The 20,619-nt window shown below is 43.9% G+C and overlaps 1 protein-coding gene across 2 annotated transcripts in view; it reads left to right on the top strand.

Annotated features, from left to right (window-relative positions):
* Positions 1-779: 779 nt before the first annotated feature.
* The window catches only part of STX18 (syntaxin 18), a 116,800-nt gene continuing 96,960 nt past the window's right edge, over positions 780-20,619 (top strand). The window contains exon 1 of one of the 2 annotated variants that reach the window (XM_026514389.4): positions 780-1,056. In XM_026514389.4, the coding sequence (XP_026370174.2) occupies positions 889-1,056 (168 nt within the window). In that variant the 5' untranslated portion in view covers positions 780-888. Of the gene's footprint in view, positions 1,057-18,423; positions 18,461-20,619 lie in introns of those variants that run through there. The other variant, XM_057309866.1, reaches the window with a different exon arrangement.

Consider the following 20,619-nt stretch of genomic DNA (forward strand, 5'->3'; position numbering starts at 1 on the left):
TAGTTGTGCATCCTCCTTAAAAACAAAGCAACGAAAAGGTGAATTAAATCTGAGCCTTGAGTCAAAACGTAGTAAGAACTCATTGGCTAACTTGCGGTTAATTTACTACGACTTAAGAGGGTATTTACAAACTGTACGTTAAGGATGAACAGAAACCGGGGACACTCTTCTGCCCTTGTCTTCATCTGATCAGTTCCGCCTCATCTTTCAAATCTGCCTTGTCAGGGTGATGCCTCCTCTGTGGTACTCTTCCCCACCATACATAATAACAAGAATAACAGTGTTCTTATTAACAGCAATAACTTCTATTGGCCACAGCGAGCCCAGCAACGCCCAAACACTTCACACGTGTTACCACCTTCAATTGTCACAATAACACTGAGGAACGTGCTGCCTTAATTTTACAGATCAGGTGGCTGTAGGGTGAAAGATAAGGTCCTCTGGCTCTGTGCCTCGCACACCTGCTCTACCCTAGCACTTATTACACCCAGGTGGTCACCGTCCACGTGCTTCTGTCCCTCACAAGGTGAGTCCTGGAGGTCAAGGGTCGCTTCCTGTGCATCCCCCTCCCCGCCTCCGCGCCCAGTCAGTGGGAGAACCAAAAGAGTGGCTTCCCGATCCTCTTGCTTCCCGGGCCCACACGCCCCAACAGGGACCTCTCCCCGAGGTCAAGCCCTCCGAGGTCTGCCTGGAGGAGAAAAGGGCTGAGGTCGGAACCTTTCTCCTCTCGCCGCGGTCACCCCGCGGACGCCGGAACCTTTCTTCTTGCGTCGCGTTGGCGGGGGAGGCGTGCGGAGCCGGAACGGTCCTCCAGCGGCCGGGCGCGCGCCGCGGTCGCAAGCTGCTGACGTGGGCTGGCCGGGAAGGGGGTCGAGGGTGTGGGTCGTTATGGCGGTGGATATCACGCTGCTGTTCCGGGCCAGCGTCAAGACCGTGAAGACGCGCAACAAAGCACTGGGAGTGGCAGTGGGCGGCGGGGTCGATGGGAGCCGCGACGAGCTGTTCCGCCGGAGCCCCCGGCCCAAGGGCGACTTCTCCAGCCGGGCGCGGGAAGTGGTGAGCTGGTTGCTATGGAAACGGCGGGCGAGGGGGGCGGATCCGCGATGTGGACCCCAGACCCCGAACCTGCCCCTGTCCGGTATTCACTGTGTGAAGGAACAGCTTGGAGGAGAAAGTGGTCGGAAGTGGTCCCAGACAGCCGCCAACTGTCTTGGCAAAGGAACAGCCTTATTTCGGGGAATGGGAATACCTTTGGGGGAACTCGAGAGTCTCTTGTCCGCAGAGTTCGTGGGCTGCTTATCGAGGTATTGAGGTCGCCGTCACTGCAGACTTGAACGTCGGGGAAACTTCCCCACAGGCCTTTGCTTTTCTATCTCAGCACTGACCCCAGTGTATTTGCGTCTTCTGTTTACTTGTTTTGTCTCCCTCCGCCTCCCCCCTTCCCGGCTCTGTGAGATCAAAGATCGTATTCACCTGACCTCTCCCTTCCGCTTGCCTCCTGCTATAGGTTCAGGGCTCATGCTGGGGATCCGTAGATCTTGAGGGTGGTTTGGGGTAATCTTTCACAAACATGTGTGTTAGTCATCTAAATTGCTTTCCGTTCCCTGAACACAGTAGGCTTTCGTTCAAGAGAGCAGGGAACTTCTCCTTGAGGAAAGGAACAGTGCTGGTGTCACCTCAGAACCCCAATGCCCGACTCGTAGCACTGCCCAGTAAATGTTTTTTGAATGAATGAATGAACATATGGTTGTGTGTCTTCTCCACTGAACAGAAAACTCTCTAAGTGGAGAGAGAATGTTTGTCTTGTTCACTTTTGTATTCTTGGCCCCAAGGGTAGATCTAGGATTTGTGGAGCTTGAAGCTTATACAGTTCTGTCCTCTTTAAGATATAAAAATACAAAATCACAGGAAGTTTCGGAGCTTTGGAAGTGGCAAGTGAGGGGCCCTGAAACTTAAACTTCGTTAATTTCATGGTAAATCCCCTTCTCTTTGGCATGCAGTCCAATGCCTGGTACTTTGTAGGCATTCAGATAGTTTTCAGTGAATATATGTATGCACGAATTAATGTGTGGCAGTTTGCAGAGGGTATGTGAGGACCAGAAATGGGATTGGACCAGGTGAAGACACTCAGTCCCTCAATAAACATCTCTTAAGCACCTGCCTTCTGTGGAGCACCTTGTTAGAAGAACAATTTAAAAGGAATGGTGGGGGAGACAGTAACACAAGTGCCTTACAGCCGCCTGGATAGTGTGTAGGGTACAAAGGGGAATGTGGTCAGTTTTACGTGAGGGCCAAGAAAGGCCTTTTAGTGGCAGTGATGCCTGAAACAAATCTTAAAAGAGGGGTACTTCATTCCAGTGCAGAGAGGGTAGAGAAAGGCATCTCAGGCTAAGAGAAGCGTATACACAAAGGTGTGGAGATAGGTAACTTTTATGCTCAATATATGTGTACTCAATGCATGTAATTGCAAACAAATTAGTAATGATATTTCAGGGTTTTTTTTTTTTTTTTTTTTAGGAATTGATTATATTGTCTGAATTACTGCAAATAATGATGAGCCACTTTGCAATGTTACAGAATTGTTTTGATGAGCATTTGAGTGCAGCTGGAATGCGGGAACTTTGCTCTGCTGGCCGACCAATGTTAAGTACTAGAGAGAGCACCGGAGAAGGAGCCAAGAGACCGGGTTGTGGTCTTAACCCTGCAACTATTAGCTGTGTGAGGTTATTAAGCAAGTTTTATGGCCTTAGTTTATTTACCTGTAAATGTTCCCTTTTTTTCCCCCCTTCAAACAGCAGAAGACTTTTAAACTGCATTGATCCCCTATTTATGGCGGATCGAAGGAGGAGCTTCTCAGGTTGAAATGAGAGGAAAGGAAAGTAGGACGTTCTCCCTCCCCCTCCCCCCAGGTCAGCCCAGGCTTTTCCTGACGTTCCTCCTGTGGAATTGTGGTATGTGAGATCACAGTTTTGGTTTTGGGAGGTCCCTTTCTAACTCTGCAATCACTGATTTATGAGCACTGTGCTAATTTCGGATCCTATTCCGGAGTAGGGGATATGCAAGTGGTAGATGATGAGGTTGTGGAATATAGGTGAGGTTCAGTGGGGTGGGGTCCGGAGCCGACGACCAAGAAAGAATTCTTGAGGCGTCTTTGGTGCAAAATTGGTGGTTTATTAAAGCACGGGGACCGGACCCAAGGGCAGAAAGAGCTGCTGCCCCGGGTTGTGAGGAGCGGCTGATTACATACTATGGGGCTGGGGGAGGTAAGGAAAAAGGGAGGTTGAGAAAATACTTTCATGTGTTAAAGAAGATTGACAGGATACCGGAGGCCTTGCCATTGTCAAGTTAAGGTGGTTTTTCCCTCTTGCAAGGCGTTAACGTGAAGACGGTTGGGGACTTCCTGGAGGCTGCAGATTATAAAGACATTTAATTGTATCTACATTCTCTTCCAGAAGCTAGGTTATTGGTAGAAATGCTTCGTTCTTGTAAACTGCTAAGACATTTGTAAACTGAGGGAGACTTAAGTCTTGCAGGATTGTGGTATCTACAGGTTAACTATTTCTTTGTCCTTTAGGGCAGCCAGGGGTGCCTGAGGAACGTCACATACATCCCATGGTGGGGGGGGGTGCGGGGTGTCAGTTTCTGCTTTGTCCTCAGCTTGCCTTCTGTTCCCTCATCATTTTTCTACGACTAGAGGCAGAGCTGGGATGGCAAGCCTTACGGAGGTTTAGGCCTTAGGCCTTTCCCTGAGTAATAAGAATATGCTTTAGGCTTTTGAAAAATGAGCCTCAGGGGCAGTAACAGGACCCTGGGTGCTGAATTTCCTGTGCCTGGAGGCAATTAAACAGAGGGATGACTGCTTGTCAGAGATGTTTGAGAAGAACTTTGCGACTTAGAGGGTTGGATTGCATGCTGTTGAAAAATCCAATTCTGATATTTGATGATGGGGTTAGGTGCTAAGCCTTGGCGAGTCTGTGAAGTAGGGACATAGGCCGCATTGTTCAGGACTACTGCCCCTCCTGACATAGGGAAAACATGCATTCTTTTGAGGAATTTTGATTTTATGCTGTAGTTGCTTTGTGTATTATCTCCTGTTCTTGCAACCGTTTCCCTCCACACCCCCCACCCCGAAACTGTAGGATAGAGCTGGTGAGGGGTGTCCTGTGCTCTTGCCATAGTCACATGCGTGAGCAGGCTGGCTGTTGTTTTGTTTGGCCTGGATCCCTTACACATAAAAGTCTGGCGAGTACTAGGAGCGCATAGTCTGGTTAGGGGTTAGCTCTGGTCGTCAGATCTAAGGAAATGTATCAGGTTATAGTAATGCCTTTGGTTGAATGTCTTCCTCGAGGGGCTCACTGTCATTTCTAGGATGCAAGTTACTTGATTCAGTTCTCATTCCTCAGTTTGGACAAAGCTTATTCCTGATAATCAGTTTTCCATCTCACTGAATTGTTGTAGAGGTTTTATTAAGATTAATAAAACTGTTGATTTTTAAATTTCCCCCATAGGCCAGTTTCTTCAGTATCATTCCTTTAAATATTTAACTTTTACACTCAATTTTGTTGAATTCCTATATATTCAATGCATGTGTACCCATTAAATTACAAACAGACAGTAACGACGTTTCCTATCCTGAGTTGAGGAACTTACTGTATCCGAAAAACTCCAAACAATGACAAGTATGCCACTTTGTAGTTGGAACTGGATTAGTTAACTCATTTAGACTGTGAGGTGAATGGGGACCGTGGGAATGGACAATGCACGGGGACTCGGATATAGAAGATGTGGATTCAGATCTGGGCTCTGCTACTTAGAAGTGGGTGACTGGGGCTTGAGTCTCATTTTCCACTTCTGTTACATGGGCGTGATCATACCTTACTGAACTCCTAGGCTAATTATCAGCATCTTCTGAGACAATGTATCAGAAAACTACACTGATTGTTACTGTTCCCCTTCACCCACTACCTTCACCCCCTGTAGGCCATTCAGACATTTTCATCAGTGGCTCCCGGCTATATTCCCCAAGCTTTTAGCTTTCCTGTACTTTCCTTCCTTTCTTGTAGAGAGGAACCAGGGAAGTATGCAAAGGAATCCGTGAAAATCCTAGGCAGTTTCTAGTAGCATCGGTAGTGCAGACTGCAGCATTCCTCTGGGAAGGTGAGACACTATCAGCAATGACAAATGCAGCTGTCCTCTCTCTTCCTCCCAGTGACATGGAAGCCAGTGCTAATTTCCTAGTAGATCTTACGGCTCAGGATCCTTTGTGGTGTTGTGGCCTAGGCAGCCATTTATTGGGCCTGGCAGTCAAGTTGAAATCTGCTTGACATCCTGCCCGACAGAGTAAAAACAGAATCTGTATGCTTAAAGCAGAACCATGGATTTTTTTTGTTTAATACTTAAAAGGATCTGAGTTCATGTTTTTCAGGCTTCTCATTTTGTTGGTGGGAAAACAAACACCCAGGTAAGTGAAATGACTTGCTCAGAGTCTTAATAAGCTGAGTCATAGGACTGAGCCAGAGGGAGAAGCCAGGTCCTTTGACCCTAGTTTAATGCTGTTTATTTCGCACACTACATCCTCATACCTTTTAAACCAGAGATTCTTCGGCTTTGGAATGGCAGTGAGTTCCTCTTGAGTGAATATGGAATTCATAACTGGATTCTGCTCTAAACCCAGAATTTAGAGCAGAAGGACCTGAGTTTGAATGCCTTTTACTATATGAATTTGAATGCCCCATACTTACTGTATGGACTTGGGCAAGTTACTTAACCTCAGTTTTCTCCCTTCTACAATAGAGTGAGTAATAGCAACCTTAAAAGATTGCTATGCAGATGAAATGAGAAAAGGTGTGCATGTGCCTGCACATGTGAATTCTTTGGGTTGCAAGTAACAGTAACCTAATATAAACTAACCTGAGCAAAATGGGATAGTCTTGGCTCATGTAACGGGGAAACACAGGGGATAGAACTTCCTTCTCCAGCTCTTATCCATAAAACCCAGGAAAGAACTCCAGTTGGTTCTGCTTGGATCCTGAGCCCTCATTATAGCCTTAGGGGGATAAGGTTCTTCCTATGGCCAAGTCCTATGTCCACCCCAACATGTGGCCAAAGGTGGGTTGGATACTATGATTATCACCTCTCTAGAACCTTGGAGAAGGGAGTGCGCTGTGGAGGAGTAGGCAGTAAGGGCAGGCAGGCAATACCAACTGAAATGTTCCTCACAGCGCCTGGCACAGTGCCTGACCTGCCTTCCCCTCAGCTGCGTGGTTGTCTTCAGCTTTGTGGGGAAGGGAAAACCAGAATCGTGCAAGTTTGTAGAGGCAGGCTTTCTGTGTGGGAGTCTGTGTGAAGATGCCTTCCGCTGTCAGCTCTTTGTTATCTTACTGCTTTATAAAGGTTGCAGAGGCCAGGGAGAGCACCACGTGGGAAACCGGGATGCTCTGAGCAGCCAGGCTGGGCTCAGGGCAGCAGGAGCCAATGAGCAGCTCTGAACAGACCATCAGGAGACCTGTGCGGTAGTGCAAGGTCTGTCACGAAGCAGGCAGACCGCAGAGTCTGTCTGGGCCTCATTGTCCACTCTGGTGATATTGAGCTCTTAGACTGTGTAACTGCGGGGATTTCTTGTCCCTGCCACGTGATAGTGACCCTGGGCTCTGGCAGTTCTACTTTCAGATAAGTCTCGCAGATGAAGTTTTCTTTGTTTATGACACATTGCTTTTCTGAAAGCTGGATGTCTTTTATTTATTTTGAGTTTTTAAAGAACTGATTATCCTGAGTTTCTGGCTAAAATTCAGAGTTCCTGTAGAAAGGAAAAAGCCCTTTGCTTTTCTCCCACGAACAGATAGGTTCCTACCTTAGGGACTTTGTGTGTGTCATTCCCTCTACATGGGACGCTTCTCTCCCAGATTCCATGTAGATTGATCTTCAGGTCTTGACTGCCCTTGACTGCCCTGTATAAAGTAACAGCCTTTTCCTGTCCCTCACCCTGCTTTATTCTTTTCATTATCTGACCTATCAGGTATCCGTTTCTTATGTGTGTCCCCTGGAATTCATGCTTTGTGAGGACAAAGACTTTGTATTGTCTACCACTGAATCCATAGGTTCTAGACAGAGCAGGGACCCAGGTAGTCAGTGTTTCTTGTCTCTCTGCTTTCAGTTTTGGAGCTAGTTATCTCTGTGCAAGGATTTCCAGGATTTCCAATCCTAGAAATATGTGATCCTTATATGATTCCTGAATATTACACAATATACATTTACACTTACTCCAGTATCTGGAGTAAACATTAAATAGTATCTTTTATTATATCATTAAGAGTCAGTTCCTACCTCAAGAAGTTTACACTCTGGTGGAGAAGCAGCATAAACAGCACAACAGCTTTTGAGTTGACAGCTGAATGAGTGACAGCTGTAACCCTCTCAGCATTGACTCCCCAGGTCCTCCTTGAGTCCTTTGAAATCACATGGTTGACCTTGTGTGCCAGTGTAGGGACCCAGAAGTTGAGCTGGGAGAGACCACCTGGATTATTATCCAGAATAGCTGGAAGTAGACTTTATTCCAAGGATTGAGTGTAATACTTACTAAACTGGGGATTTCAGTCAAGGGAGCATGCTTCTAAGAAGCAGTATCAGGCAGCAGGTGCCAGGGGTCAGTGAGAAGCTGGACATGGGGCCACATAGGACAGGAATAGATCAGGAAACAAGGCAGGTTTAGGATGGAGGCTGCAAACAGAGCGTGAGTTTGTTGACTCACATAGATTTTTTTTCTTTTTTAAAACAGAAACCTTATTGCAAATGAAATAAGGAGCAACTTTGGCTAAGGCTGGAGGGAGGGGGCTAGGAAGAAAGGATTCTTTAGCCAGACTGTCCCTCTGCCACCCTTACCCCTTCACCTTAAGGAGCCCCTTGGGAATCACACATAGGACTCAGACACACAGGTCAAACACCACTGTGTTAATGTACTCCAAGGCCTCTTTTTGCTTCATGATACTGCGCTTTTATGGATCATATTAACTGCGGAGCATAAGCAGAACTCAGTGCTGGAGACTTTCATGGTATTAATAGCCCTCTGTGTGGGTTGCACTTCTGAGTTTTTCCCAGAACTTATGAAGACTGCAACTTTTGAAATTCTATTTATTTAGTAATTCATTTGCTCCATCATCCTGTAATAACCAATTGAATAACCAATATGTTTTAGGCATTGCGAGGACACAAAGCTATGAGATCTATGCTTTGGAAATACAGATAAAGGATAAATAAATCTCCTTGAGGGGAGTCAATGGGAGATCGACCTGGACTTTGAAGGAGAAGAGCTGTTTCACCAGACAAGGGAAAGGTGATAAGTCACGTGCCTGGCAGAAGGAGGAGTATGAGCAGGGGCACCGATGCACGACAAGAGGCAGGACTGGGGTGGGTAAGCCCTCTTCTGGACGAGGCCCAGGGGAGGGTCAGAGTGGCAGCAGATGAGGCTTTACTGGACTGCATAGAGCAGGTGGGCCAGTTTGGTCCAGGGACCAAGGCTGAAAACGAGGTGTTATTGAAATGTGACCGCCTCCATCTGCGTACATATGGGCTGTAGGGTGCTTTCATGCTGTAGTGGCAGAGCTGTAGTCTGTAGGGGCCTGAAGGCCTAAAATGTTTCTCTCTGTCCTGTAGAGGGAAAGTTGGCCACCCCTTGGGTGAGATCCTCGTCGGCAGTGCTACAGAGTTTGGACTTTGTGCTCTGAGCTATGCAAACAGAGGCACGAAAGGATCATATTTGTGTTTTACAATAATCAGCAATTTTGAGGGTGGGTTTGGAGTGTGACAAGACTGACCTAGAAGAGCTAACTCGGAGGCTGTTGCAGGCATTCAGGACAGAGTGGTCAACTGGTGGCAGTAGGGTTGGACAGGCGTGGATGGATGTAGTAGATATGCAGGAGGCAGTAATGAGTGGGGTTAGAAAGAGGAAGAAGTAGAATAATTCCCAGCTTCCTGGTTGGAAAGTTAAATGGTAATAGATATCTCAATAAATTTTTTTTCGAAGTTAGAGTAGAATGCCAGTTACTCATGCCTTCTTCTTTTGGTTCTAAACAGTAGAGAACACATCCAAGGAGCCTGATGGACATTGGAGTTTTATGAAGACAGCAGCAAGTGGTGGGGGCGCCTGGGTGGCTCAGTCGGTTAAGTATCCAACTCTTGATTTTGGCTCTGGTCATGATATCATGGGTCGTGGGATTGAGCCCCATGTCAGCCCTCTCACTCCGCTCCTCCCACCACTCGAGCTTGCTTTCTCTCTCAAATCTTAAAAAAAAAAAAAAGAAAAAAAAGACAGCAAGTGGTGGATAAGTCCCCAGTGGCAGTGCTTTCTGGTAAACCTGAATTGGAGAGCATAACTGGAACCCAGTGGGGTCCTCCCACTTTGTCATATTTCTATCTTGGAGACCATTGAGTCTACAAAATAGGCACCTGGGACATATGCCCAGCTAAGTGCATGGAGATGTGCAGTGGGCCTCACATCCAGCACACTCTGGCCTGGGCCTTGTGATGGGGAGAAGTGGAAAAAAGCGAGTCAGGCTCACTGGATTGCAGATGGGGATAGAGACTCAGTGGGGCTCCTTTCGATGCCAGGTTCTTGTGCAGAGTTCTGTTCCTCTCAGTTGTGCTGTCTTCAGTCTTGAAAGAGACTCGTCTTGGTAGTAATGATTGTATCACATACTACAGAGGCATGGTGCTCAGGGGTAGTCAGTTGGTTTTCTTCTTCATGCCGGGAAGCATCTAGAATGGGTCGAACAGTTCTCTCTTTCCTCAGTTTCTAGTTGGCAGGTCACCAGAGTTCAGTGTATCACCTACTAGGACAGGGCTGCTGAAACGGGTCCCCTGAGGATGACATTTTTAATGAATTCTTCTAGTTCAGGGTCTGGCTGTCCCTTGGGCTTGAGAACCAGATTTGTCAACATATTGAGGGTAGAACCATCTATTGGGACAGATATCAATCAAACTCACATCAACTTATATAAAAGTTCATTTATTTTGAGCAGTGTAATTAGTACTCAAGAGGATACAAATTTTGGAAAATCAATCATTTTGGGGCTTCTGCTATAGGTTAGGAACTCTGGTAAGGACTTTATGTACCTGATCTCATTTAACTTTTATCTTTTGGGGAGAATAGAAATGCAATATTATTAAGTGATTTTACAGTATTAATACTATGAATAATATGATTCTAATAATAGAATTCATACAAACTTGATGTTTGAGGTTTCTTGTTACATGGAAATCCATGTGGGCTCCCTCTGGTGGGCAAAGTATCCGTGAAGTCTACAATGGTTAATTACGTCTTGTATATAGACAACTTACTGTGTTTATGACCTACTAGGTTGAAAATTGACTTTAAAAGAGGCCTCTTCAGAACCCGTCTAAAAGAAAGTGAGTAAACCAGAGGAATGCAAGGATGATGTGTTGAATGAACTACTATTAACTCAGATATGAAAAGCTTGCAGCATAGTTATAATTTTAAATTCAGCTGCACCTCTCTCTTCCTGACTTTCAGGTTCTCAAAGTGTGTAAATACTAGAGTTTGCTAGCTCCTCTTTGTCACAATCCAGTGGATGGCTATTTGTCGAAAGTCTGTGTTGCAGCACATAAGGTATACTTAACCAAGAGAGCGAATCTTTCCATTTCAAACCATTGTACACATTCCTGTTCACTCTTAGATGGATGATAAGAAAATCCTGGTAAATGAACATTTGCATTTTATAATCTAAATAGAAGTGACAGACTGCAGCATATCTGGACTCCGGAATTGAGAAAGGAATTAAAAAGCATAGGTTTTGAATTATAAATACTTTTGGACTTTGTCATTAATTAACTGTGTGATCTTAAAAAACTCACCTAACTTTTTTTTGGTTTTGGTTTGTTTCTCATTTTTTCTTGTTGTTTAATGAGGGTCTTTGGCTAGATAATCCTTAAGGACCTTTTGAACAGGAACCACCTGAAGTGGTTCCAGAATTCAGTACTCTTCTTTCTGAAAGTCCCAGGACATATCTTAAAAATGCTTTTTGCAGTGATGACTGCTCAGTGTCTTGTGTTACTTTCTCCTTGAGTTCCTGTGTACTCATAATTTTTCACATAGATGAGAAAATGAATTTGTTTTTCAAAGGTGGCATTTGGTAGGTTTCTTTCTACAAATGCATTTGATTTAATAGTGATTCCATACTCTTATAATGGACTGTTATCAGCGGGATATGTTTTTGAAGTTCACTAAATTATTTTAAAATCTGACTATAAAAGTAGTAAGTGCTCATTAAACAGAATAAAGAAGAAAATAAAGTTCACAGATAGTACCACTGGCCAGAGATAGCCCCTACTACAATCTTGGCACATAGCTTCTAGATGTTTTTCCTATAAACAAAAGAATTTTTCTATACTGCTGTTAAGTAGCCCCTCTTTTTTTCTATTATTGCTTTTTTTTCTTAACAGTGTATTGTGAAAATTTTTCCATGTCAATATAGAAATTTATCTGGCTGTTCTGTGTCACCAATTTATCTGGCTGTATAGTCATTAAAAATAGTTTCACACAGGTGCGCCTGCGTGGCTCAGTCGGTTAAGCATCTTAACTCTGGGTTTTGGCTCAGGTCATGATCTCAGGGTCGTGAGGTGGGAGCCCCACCTCGGGCTGTGCTGGATGTGGAGCCTGCTTAGGAGTCTCTCTCTCCCTCTCCCCCCTTCTCTCTAAATAAATAGATAAATAAGTCGTTTCACATAACTTATTTACTGGAACCGCTACTGAAAGATATTTGGGCTGCTTTCAGTTTATCACAATTTTAAACAATAATACATTTTCACCAAAATTGTTTCAAGTTTATAATCTCTTAAAAAGGTAAAAAAAATCTATAATTTCACTTGTTTTCTGTTTAATCTTTTCTCAAATATAAAAAAATTGATGTTCTAATATTAATAAAAGGGAAATTATCCCTAATTTTTTTTAAGGGTTAAATGTATTAGAACTTCATATCAGTGCTGGAAGAGTATAGAAAGGGGTAGGTAATAGGGGTAGAGTAGTCAGAAATCTTTTGGGGCGCCTGGGTGGCTCAGTCGTTAAGCATCTGCCTTCAGCTCAGGGCGTGATCCCGGCGTTCTGGGATCGAGCCCCGCATCAGGCTTCTCCGCTGGGGGCCTGCTTTTTCCTCTCCCACTCCCCCTGCTTGGGTTCCCTCTCTCGCTGGCTGTCTCTCTCTGTCAAATAAATAAATAAAATCTTTATAAAAAAACTTTTAAGTTGGAGCAGAGCCTTGAAGCAAGCAAGTGAAATTGAGTAGATGGTGGGCGTGAGCCTGGAGTGTGTCAGTGACAGGAAACTGGCTGATTGAGCCAGTGGTGCTTCTCTGTGGGCAGTGTGAATTAAATTGGGGGAGGTACTTTATGGCCCTACCCTAGAGGCCCCCAGAGCTCTTGTGCAGCATAAATGCACATAAATCAGTAGTCGTCCTATATCTAATTAATAATAACCACTTAAAATTCAATGAAAGCATTTATAGTAGTAACAAAAAAGCATTTCTAGAAATAACCTTAATGAGAAATGGAAATGTCCCATTTGAAGAAAACTTCAGAATTTTGTAGAGGGTTACAGAAGACTTGAATATTAGAAACACATATTGTGTACCGCAAGGGAAGGAAGAGTGTTGTAAAGACATCAACTATTCCTAAATTAATTTGTAGGTTTAGTGCAGCTTTCATCAAAATTGCAACAGAACTCTTTTGAGAGGAACCTGAAAGTGGTTCTGAAATTCACCTAGAAAAAGATGCATGAGAATAATTGTTGAAGAGTGGAAGAGTGTGCGTGTTGGGGCGGGGATACTAGTTTGCCTGATATTAAAACATTTTAAAGACAAAAATAATATATTTGTATATGGATTGATCAGTGAAGCGTATAAGGCCAGGTGTGTGTGTAACCTTTATCTTGAGAAAAGAGGTATTGTAAATCAGGAAGAAAAAGACGGTTTATTCAGTGATGATTTGGGGGATAATTGGTTAGCCCTTTGAAAAAAAAAGTTCTGTTTTGTTCATATCTTACTGTATATACATTAAAATATATTTCTAGATGAACTAAAGATTTCATTGTCAAGGCAATACTGAAGAAAATAAAAATGAGTATGAACATTCTGTCTTCTAGAAGTAGGAGGTCTTCGAGTTTAAAAATGAACAGCAGTTTTAGTAATAATAGCGGCAGTGATTGTGATGATGATTGGGTGGCAGCTCTCACAGTTACTTCATAAAGAGACGTGTGGCAATATTCCCAAGTACAGAAAAATTATTAGGGAAACATGGCACACTGAAGAGGAAGTCATGGCATGAGAAAAATTACTTATATTATCCTGTTAGGTTAAAAAAGTTACTACCAAAACCAGATATAATTAAAACTATGTATACGAGGGGCGCCTGGGTGACTGTCGGTTAAGTGTCTGACTCTAGATTTTGGCTCAGGTCATGATCTCAGCATCCTGAGATCAAGCCCCGCATTGGGCTCCCCACCAGCAGGGAGTCTCCCTCTCCCTCTGCCCCTCCTAAAATAAATAAATAAATCTTTAAACAAGACAGAATTATGTGTACGGAAAAAAACAAAGAACTCTAGGCATGGAAATAGTGATCAGAAGGGAATACACCGAAGGTTAATAACCATGGCTGTTTCTGGGAGAGGGGACTCAGGGTGATCGCTTTTTCTGCTTCTATCATCCTGAATTTCTTTAATGAGCACGTATTACTTTTGAAATGAAAAGCAAAACAGAAAAAGTAAGCCTCCCAGCACGGGAGTTTTTCTTTGCTGTGGTAGGATATGGAGAAGAATTAATATCTTTTGATGAGAAAAGTGTCATGAGTAAGCAGTATCTGATTGTATATTAAATGCCCAAGGGAGGGGCCCTATTTAAAGGAAGTCTGCGGTAAAACCTTTGGTAAAGGGAGTAATTTTCCAGTAAGTCAGCTGGATTTTCAATTCAGACTTTCTGAAGCTCTACGAGAAAATCATCCACAAATGTTGTGTGGGTGTTTTACCTTTCTGGTTGTCATTCTGAAAACTCATCAGCGAGAGTAATAGCTACCACTTGCTGAGCACCTATTCTCCCTGGCACTGTGCTAAAAGCATTCTCATTTAGTTGACTGTCCTTACCAGTCAGGTTCCTTTCCTCATGAAGAAACCGAGGTTCAGAAGGTTCAGGGAGCTGCCCAGGACGGTGTGAGGATGATGAGTGTGCCCTGGGTCGCCAGGACTGAGTGCGCGGCCGTGCACGTGGTGAGTGCCGTCCCAGGTCTTGGCATTCCACAGGCCAGATCACTGGTGGTTTTCTCCTTGGCAGGTTGTCCTATCATCTGCTATTTTCGGGAGCATATTTTGGTACATAAGTCTTATGTATTTAAAAGTTCCTGACTTGCTTGTAGGGGCAATACAGCCGCCTCCAAACCAAACTTTTTTTTTTTTTTTAATTGACAATTACCCAGTGACATACATTTCTTACAGGCAGTGTTGTGGTCGGTTTTTGAGGAAAAGGGGGAAAAGTTTATGGTTTTAGTTAGTAAAAATCACTGAGAAGGAAGGAGACCCAGTTTTTACATTATAGATATTTGACAAAGTGTTAATTCTGTTTTTTCGTCTGGGGCACTAGTTTGTTATTTTGTTTATTCACTCAATAGTCAGTCCCGTGGAGAACTGCAGAGCTGAGATGACTTTTCAGAATTAGCAGGTGAGGCACGGGGTCAGGTCTTTGAAACTGCTGTGGCGGTCAGCCGTTGGATGCAGGCTTCCCCCAGGGAAGTACCCTAACGTTGGGTGAAGCAGCTTGCCTCTGCCGAGGGCGGTTCCTTAGACAGACTTAGCTGGGAGCCATCGGCAGGCAGTTCTGGAAGTTGGGGGAATGAGGGCCTCGATCCTGAAGGCACAGTTCTGCCACACCTCCTTTTAGGGTTGTTGTAAGGAGTGAATGAGGTACTGTAAGTGGAGCTGTTGGCACTGTAGCTGGTACGTTATAGATGCTCATTCAACGGCAACTGCTTTATTACCAGCTTCTATTGGTTGCGTATCTGGAAGGAAGGAAGGCATTGAGATTGCTGTTTAGGATAGATGAGAGAGACCTTCATTTGGCCGTCAAATGTTTACACTCTAGAAGGGGGCATTCATTCATTCAACCAATAAATATTTATTGAGCATCCAGTATAGGCTGTGCACTGTTTCTGGCCCTGGGGATGGAGCAGAGTTAGGACGGAATCTCTGCTTTTATGGAAGTTATATTGTTTTTTTTTTTTTTTTTAAGATTTATTTATTTATGAGAGACTGAGAGCATTCATGGGGCAAAGGGCAGAGGCTGCATCACAGCTCAGGCTAAAGAGGGTGAGGGTCTGAACCCACATGGTTGCCAAGAGAATGCCAAGCAGACTCCACACTGAGTGTGGAGTCCGATGTGGGACTCCGTCTCACGACCTTGAGATCATGATCTGAGCTGAAATCAAGAGTTGGATGCTTAACTGCCTGAGACACCCAGGAGCCCCCGTATTCTAATGGGAAACTTATAGTAAATAAATAGATACATAAAATACTTGGGTGATAAGTAAACTAATAAGTATAAGACATATTCATAACGACAGACATCTTCAGTAGAGGAACTTCAAGAATTGAGAGGTTAAGAGGTTACTACTTCTGGATAAGGTTGAGGGGAGACTTCGTGGAAGAGGTAACATTTAGGTGGGCCTCATGTGGAATCTACATGAAAATCATGTAGATTTTCCACATGTGGAAATGGAGAAAGAGAAGTAAGACAGGAACACGAGACAAAGACTCCAAGGTGGGAAAGCACAGGATGGTAAAATATACAGAGGAGAGCTCAGTGTAATGGAAAGAGTGTGAGAAATAGGTAATGGAGTGTGCCTTATATTTTCCTTTGGCCCCTCCAGATCCATTCTCTATCCTTTCCACTCTGTTCTTGCCTCAGGAGGCTGATTTTTCTGGAGTGCTTGCCTGGGTTTCCTTGTTATCTGGCTTCTGACTGGGTTCAGCCAGTGGGAGGTCCAACAGGAGATTGGAGGGCTGGAAGGGAGAGGGGTTGGTTTGGGAGTGTGGTAGAGGCTTTGCATCCATAATCCATGACTTGGGATGTCTGCCCACCCTAGGATTTTTGCCTTGTGTCTGTCAAGGGGTAGGATGGGGTTAGTCAGTAGGCTGGTACCAGCCAGCAATACACAGGATTGCATTGCAGCCCCACGCAGAGCTGACCCTGAAAGGCAATGACAAAGGAATTCCTTCCCATGGATAGACCTTATACAATTCATCTCTACCTTTTTATTTAAGGCGGTTTTCATAGGAGATCTATTTCTCTCTCTCCCCCTTTGTAGCTCAATACTGTAAAAGGGAAAAGCCAAGAATTTTAGCCTCAGACAGATTTTCTCTTAGTGATGTGGCAGTTCATACTTCTCTTCCAAATATGACCTGAAAGGTTAGAGGTGGTAAATGGCTCTTATGGCATTTTGACTATAAATCTGAACTGGAAGAGAATCTGTAACCCATTATCAGATTCTGAATCAAGCTGCCTTGTCCTTCTCCTGTTTCTGTTTCAGTGGAAATGTGTGTTTTTACTCTGTCAGTGGACAGTTTACATACCTAATATACCTAATATTTAAAGGGAATTATATAATGAATACTTGATGTGAAAGCGACTAGTTAAATACTTTAACTCCAAGGGATTCCATTAAAGTAATAAGGAAATTACATTTAATTTTAAATGGTAGAAAGATTTTTTAATGTTATTGCTATTAAGCATGTATTACACACACTCAGCCCAGTTTTTGCAAATGAATTCCCAAAGCACAATTCATCTTTATACAGGTGGAAAGGAAGTATTCTTGCAAAATATGTAGTTTGATGTCGCCTTCTTAGCTGTAGAGAGAAGCATACATTTCCAAAGAATAGAATGTGATGGTTGATTGGAAACTTTTGGTGTTACAGGCTCTTAGCTCTACCTCTTGAAATAAGAAAATATATATAAATGGGTCCCCAGATGAAGGCGTGGTGGGGTACTTTATAGCCCTAATTGACTCCAGACATAGAGGCTGTGATTTGTAAGCAAGCAGTGACAAGAGGAAGTTAAATCAAAATTAAATTAAGGGAAGGAAGAAAAAAAAGAGATATCAAGGAGAGGTGATGAATTTTCTGAAAGCTTCTAAATACCTATCTGTGGGTAAGTGGGAAATCTGTGAATATATCTCAGTTATGTCAAAAGATGAAATCTGGAAACATTTCAGTCCTAAAAAAGACCTCCTCTCTTTTTAAAAAAAACTTTTATTTTCATTACTTGGTACAGCTCAGTCAGTATGGGCATATTTGCTTCTATACTTTTCCATGACTCAAACTGGCAATAAAAATCAGTATCTCCCATGATACACATGAAGTGATATTTTGGGAGGATTGGTTTTTCTGTTTATATTTTGGCATTTTGTTGTTGTTCCAGCTTGTGTAAATAACATTCTCGGAATGAGAGCCTACCAGATGCTCATCCACACTGAGCGCCATCTTTGCAGGGGTGTCCGTCAGTCTCCCTTTCCCTGGCCTCCCCCCCCTGTTAATTCTCAAGCCCGAGAGGACAGGGACTGTGTCGCATTCCCCGTCAAGCAGAGAGCACCGTGCGAAGTTCCACACGTATTTGTGAAATGAATTGAGTAAGTAGATGCCTCGGCTTCCTCTTTCTTGTCCATTCCACCGCAACCACGTGGGTTCAGACCCTCACCATCTTGTGCCTGAGCTGTGATGCATCCGTATCTTTGGAGCCAAGCCACTGGGCTGAAAATGCTGCTTTCATCATGTTACTTTGCTCAGAAGCATTCAGTACTGCTCATTCCCCACACAATGAATTCCCAGTTATTTGGCCTGCGTCCAAGGGCCCTTATAAAACTAGTACTACCCACTTTTCCATTTTTACACCCGATGCTTCCTCGATCATCCCACCAGCTTTAACCAACCTACTCCATTTACAGCCTCCTGTGCTGTCTTGTCTCCTTGTTTGGCTCCTGCTCTTTCTCTTGCGTGGATGGCTTGCTCCCCTTCGTTTACTCAAATTCTCCCCATCTTGAAAGCCACATTCTCCCCAGTACTAGTCTCTTTCTTCTGAATTCAAAGCATTTGCTGCCATATTACTCATGAAGCAAGGAACTGTGGCTGTGACAGCCTTCATGTGACTGTTTTTGTGTTCTCCTTTAATGATTGCATTGTTGCTTAACTTTCCAGGTGCTATTGTGCTGTTTCACAACTATATTGCTTACTTTTGGGTGTGAGGAGTGGAGAAGGAGAGGTGGGACTCTGATTTGATGCTTTTTTGTATTTCCCGCTGTGGCTCTCGTAGCGAGCTAGCCAGCACTGCAGCCTTTGGATGGGGCAGTCACTTCTTAATCATTTCTGTGTTCGCAGGCCTATCACCGTGCCTGGCCCGCAGTCGGGATTCAGTACACGGTATGTGAGTAAATGAATAGAAGGCATTCTCAAATATGTGTTTACTAGTTTGACTCAAAACTAAATTAATCAACATAGGTGATTTTCCATCTTTTAAAAGCCATAAAAATCCAGCTTTTCATTTAGCCTTTTTTCATCATTAACAGTTCTCCCTCCAGCACTTCTTCCTTTTGCCTGCTTCAGCTTCGTGCTGAAATGTAAATCAATTTCCTCTAATTCTTTTCCCTGTGAAATTGGAGAACAGCTGTTTAGTCACCTCCTTATAAATAACCCTTCACCAAGTTAAATTGCCTCGAGGACTTGCTTTCTCCAGATTAAATTATCCCAAAGCCTTTTCTTTTTCTCATAAAGGCCTTTTTAAAAAGAAGCATTTGTTGTTTTTTTTAATTTCTTTTTCTAGCTCTTTATAAAACTTTATCCTTTTCATAAGTGGCCCACAGGCTACCCCTACAAGGGCCTGGTTAGTGCTGCCTGGAATGGCGGGCACCTTGAATCTCTCTCTTCCTTGTGTCGGGAGCACCCTGTTGACTGTTTTTATCACCTGTCAGGTGTAACTTGCAGCTCACTTTCACCCTGTCTTTGTTTTGCCTCCTTTTTCTGTGCATTTCTTCAAATGTGTAGCTTGTTTTCTTCCCATAAACCCTAACTTACTGCATCAGCAGCCTTATGGCTACAAGTTAGAGGGAACCCAATGCAAATTAGCTGAAATGATCACGGGAATGTATTGATTTATATCACTGAGAGGTCTAGTGGTATGACTTAACCTCCGGCGTGACTGGACCCAGGGGACATAGCAGTGTCACCAAAGGCCTAATTTTTCTCGCTCTCTCTGTTCTGCCATTCACGGTGTTAGCATCTCCTTGGGGCACCTCCAAGCTCTTGCTTAATGGTAGCCAAAAAGCTGTAGTACTTGCAGACTTTACTTTCCATACTACTCCATGTGGAGGAAGAGAGAGGCTTTTCCCTTGTGATATCCATTGGAATCCTGGAATTGACTTGTATGAGTGTTTGTAAATGCATCCCTGTCTCCAGAGGGAAAGGACAGCCTTTCCTTAGGACGCAGCCCTGCAGCCGAACCAGTGTCACTTCCACCCAGTACACACAACTGAGAGGAGGGGAAGAATTATTTCCAAAGGAAATTTGGGGAGTTATTTCCAGGAGGACAAGAGCTGTGGATGTGGGTGGCCAACAATAAATGTACTTTGCATTCAAAATTGTGCCCTTTCACTCTGCCCTAGATTATTAATATCACTTTGAATGGAGGGTGTCCCTGAGAATGAAATTTTGATTCACTTACTGTTTATTGAGCAGCTAGCATGTGTCATGCGTACAAGTAGGTATTGGGCATACAAACATGATGAGAAGTCCCTGACTTGGAGAAACTCATAGTCTAGTGAGAAGACAGACCTAGAGACAGATAATTAAAGCATGCTGTAAAAAATGTTATCATAGTATGTATGGCTACAGAAGTTGAAGTGAAGACCGCTTCACTTGGGAGGGGCTGAAGGAGTAGGGCTTCATAGGAGAGGCAAATCTTGAGCTGAGTCTTGAAGGATAAAATATATTCCCTAGAATGGGAAAGAAGGGGCATCATCCTGAAGGCCACGGTGAACCGTAACAAGTTTCAGCAGGGTACTGATGTGATCAGGGATGGATTTTAGAAAGATCCTACTGCTGGCTGTTGGCAGACCCAGCAGATGTGAGAAGGACCAGAAGCAAGGAGGAAGATCTGTTGAGCAGCCTTCAGGTCTAATCAAGACATGGTGAAGGCCTGAGCCAAGCCGGTGACCATTGGGACAGAGGACAGATGCAGGATCTGTTTGACAGGATTTGGAACTTGTTAGATGTAGGAGATGAACGTCAGTGGTTCTAGGTTACTTCGAGGTTTTAATTGTGGGTGACTGGGTGGGTAGTCAAATGAGTTCAGTTTTACAGTTATTTGAGGTGCCTGCCGAACAGCAAGGGACACACATTTGGCAGTTGTAAATACAGAAGTGGACCTCCGGAAAGAGCCAGAGCTGTAGACGGGAGACATCAGAGTATAGGTGGAGGTTGAGGCCTTCAGGAAGGAGCAAGATTGCCAGAGGGGGAATTTCAGATGAGACGAGGGCCTCAGTTTGCAACATTTGAGAGATCAGCAGAAGGAGTCAGAGAAGTTA

The sequence above is a fragment of the Ursus arctos genome, unplaced genomic scaffold (assembly GCF_023065955.2).
Source record: "Ursus arctos isolate Adak ecotype North America unplaced genomic scaffold, UrsArc2.0 scaffold_9, whole genome shotgun sequence".
In the NCBI taxonomy this organism is placed as follows: Eukaryota; Metazoa; Chordata; class Mammalia; order Carnivora; family Ursidae; genus Ursus; species Ursus arctos.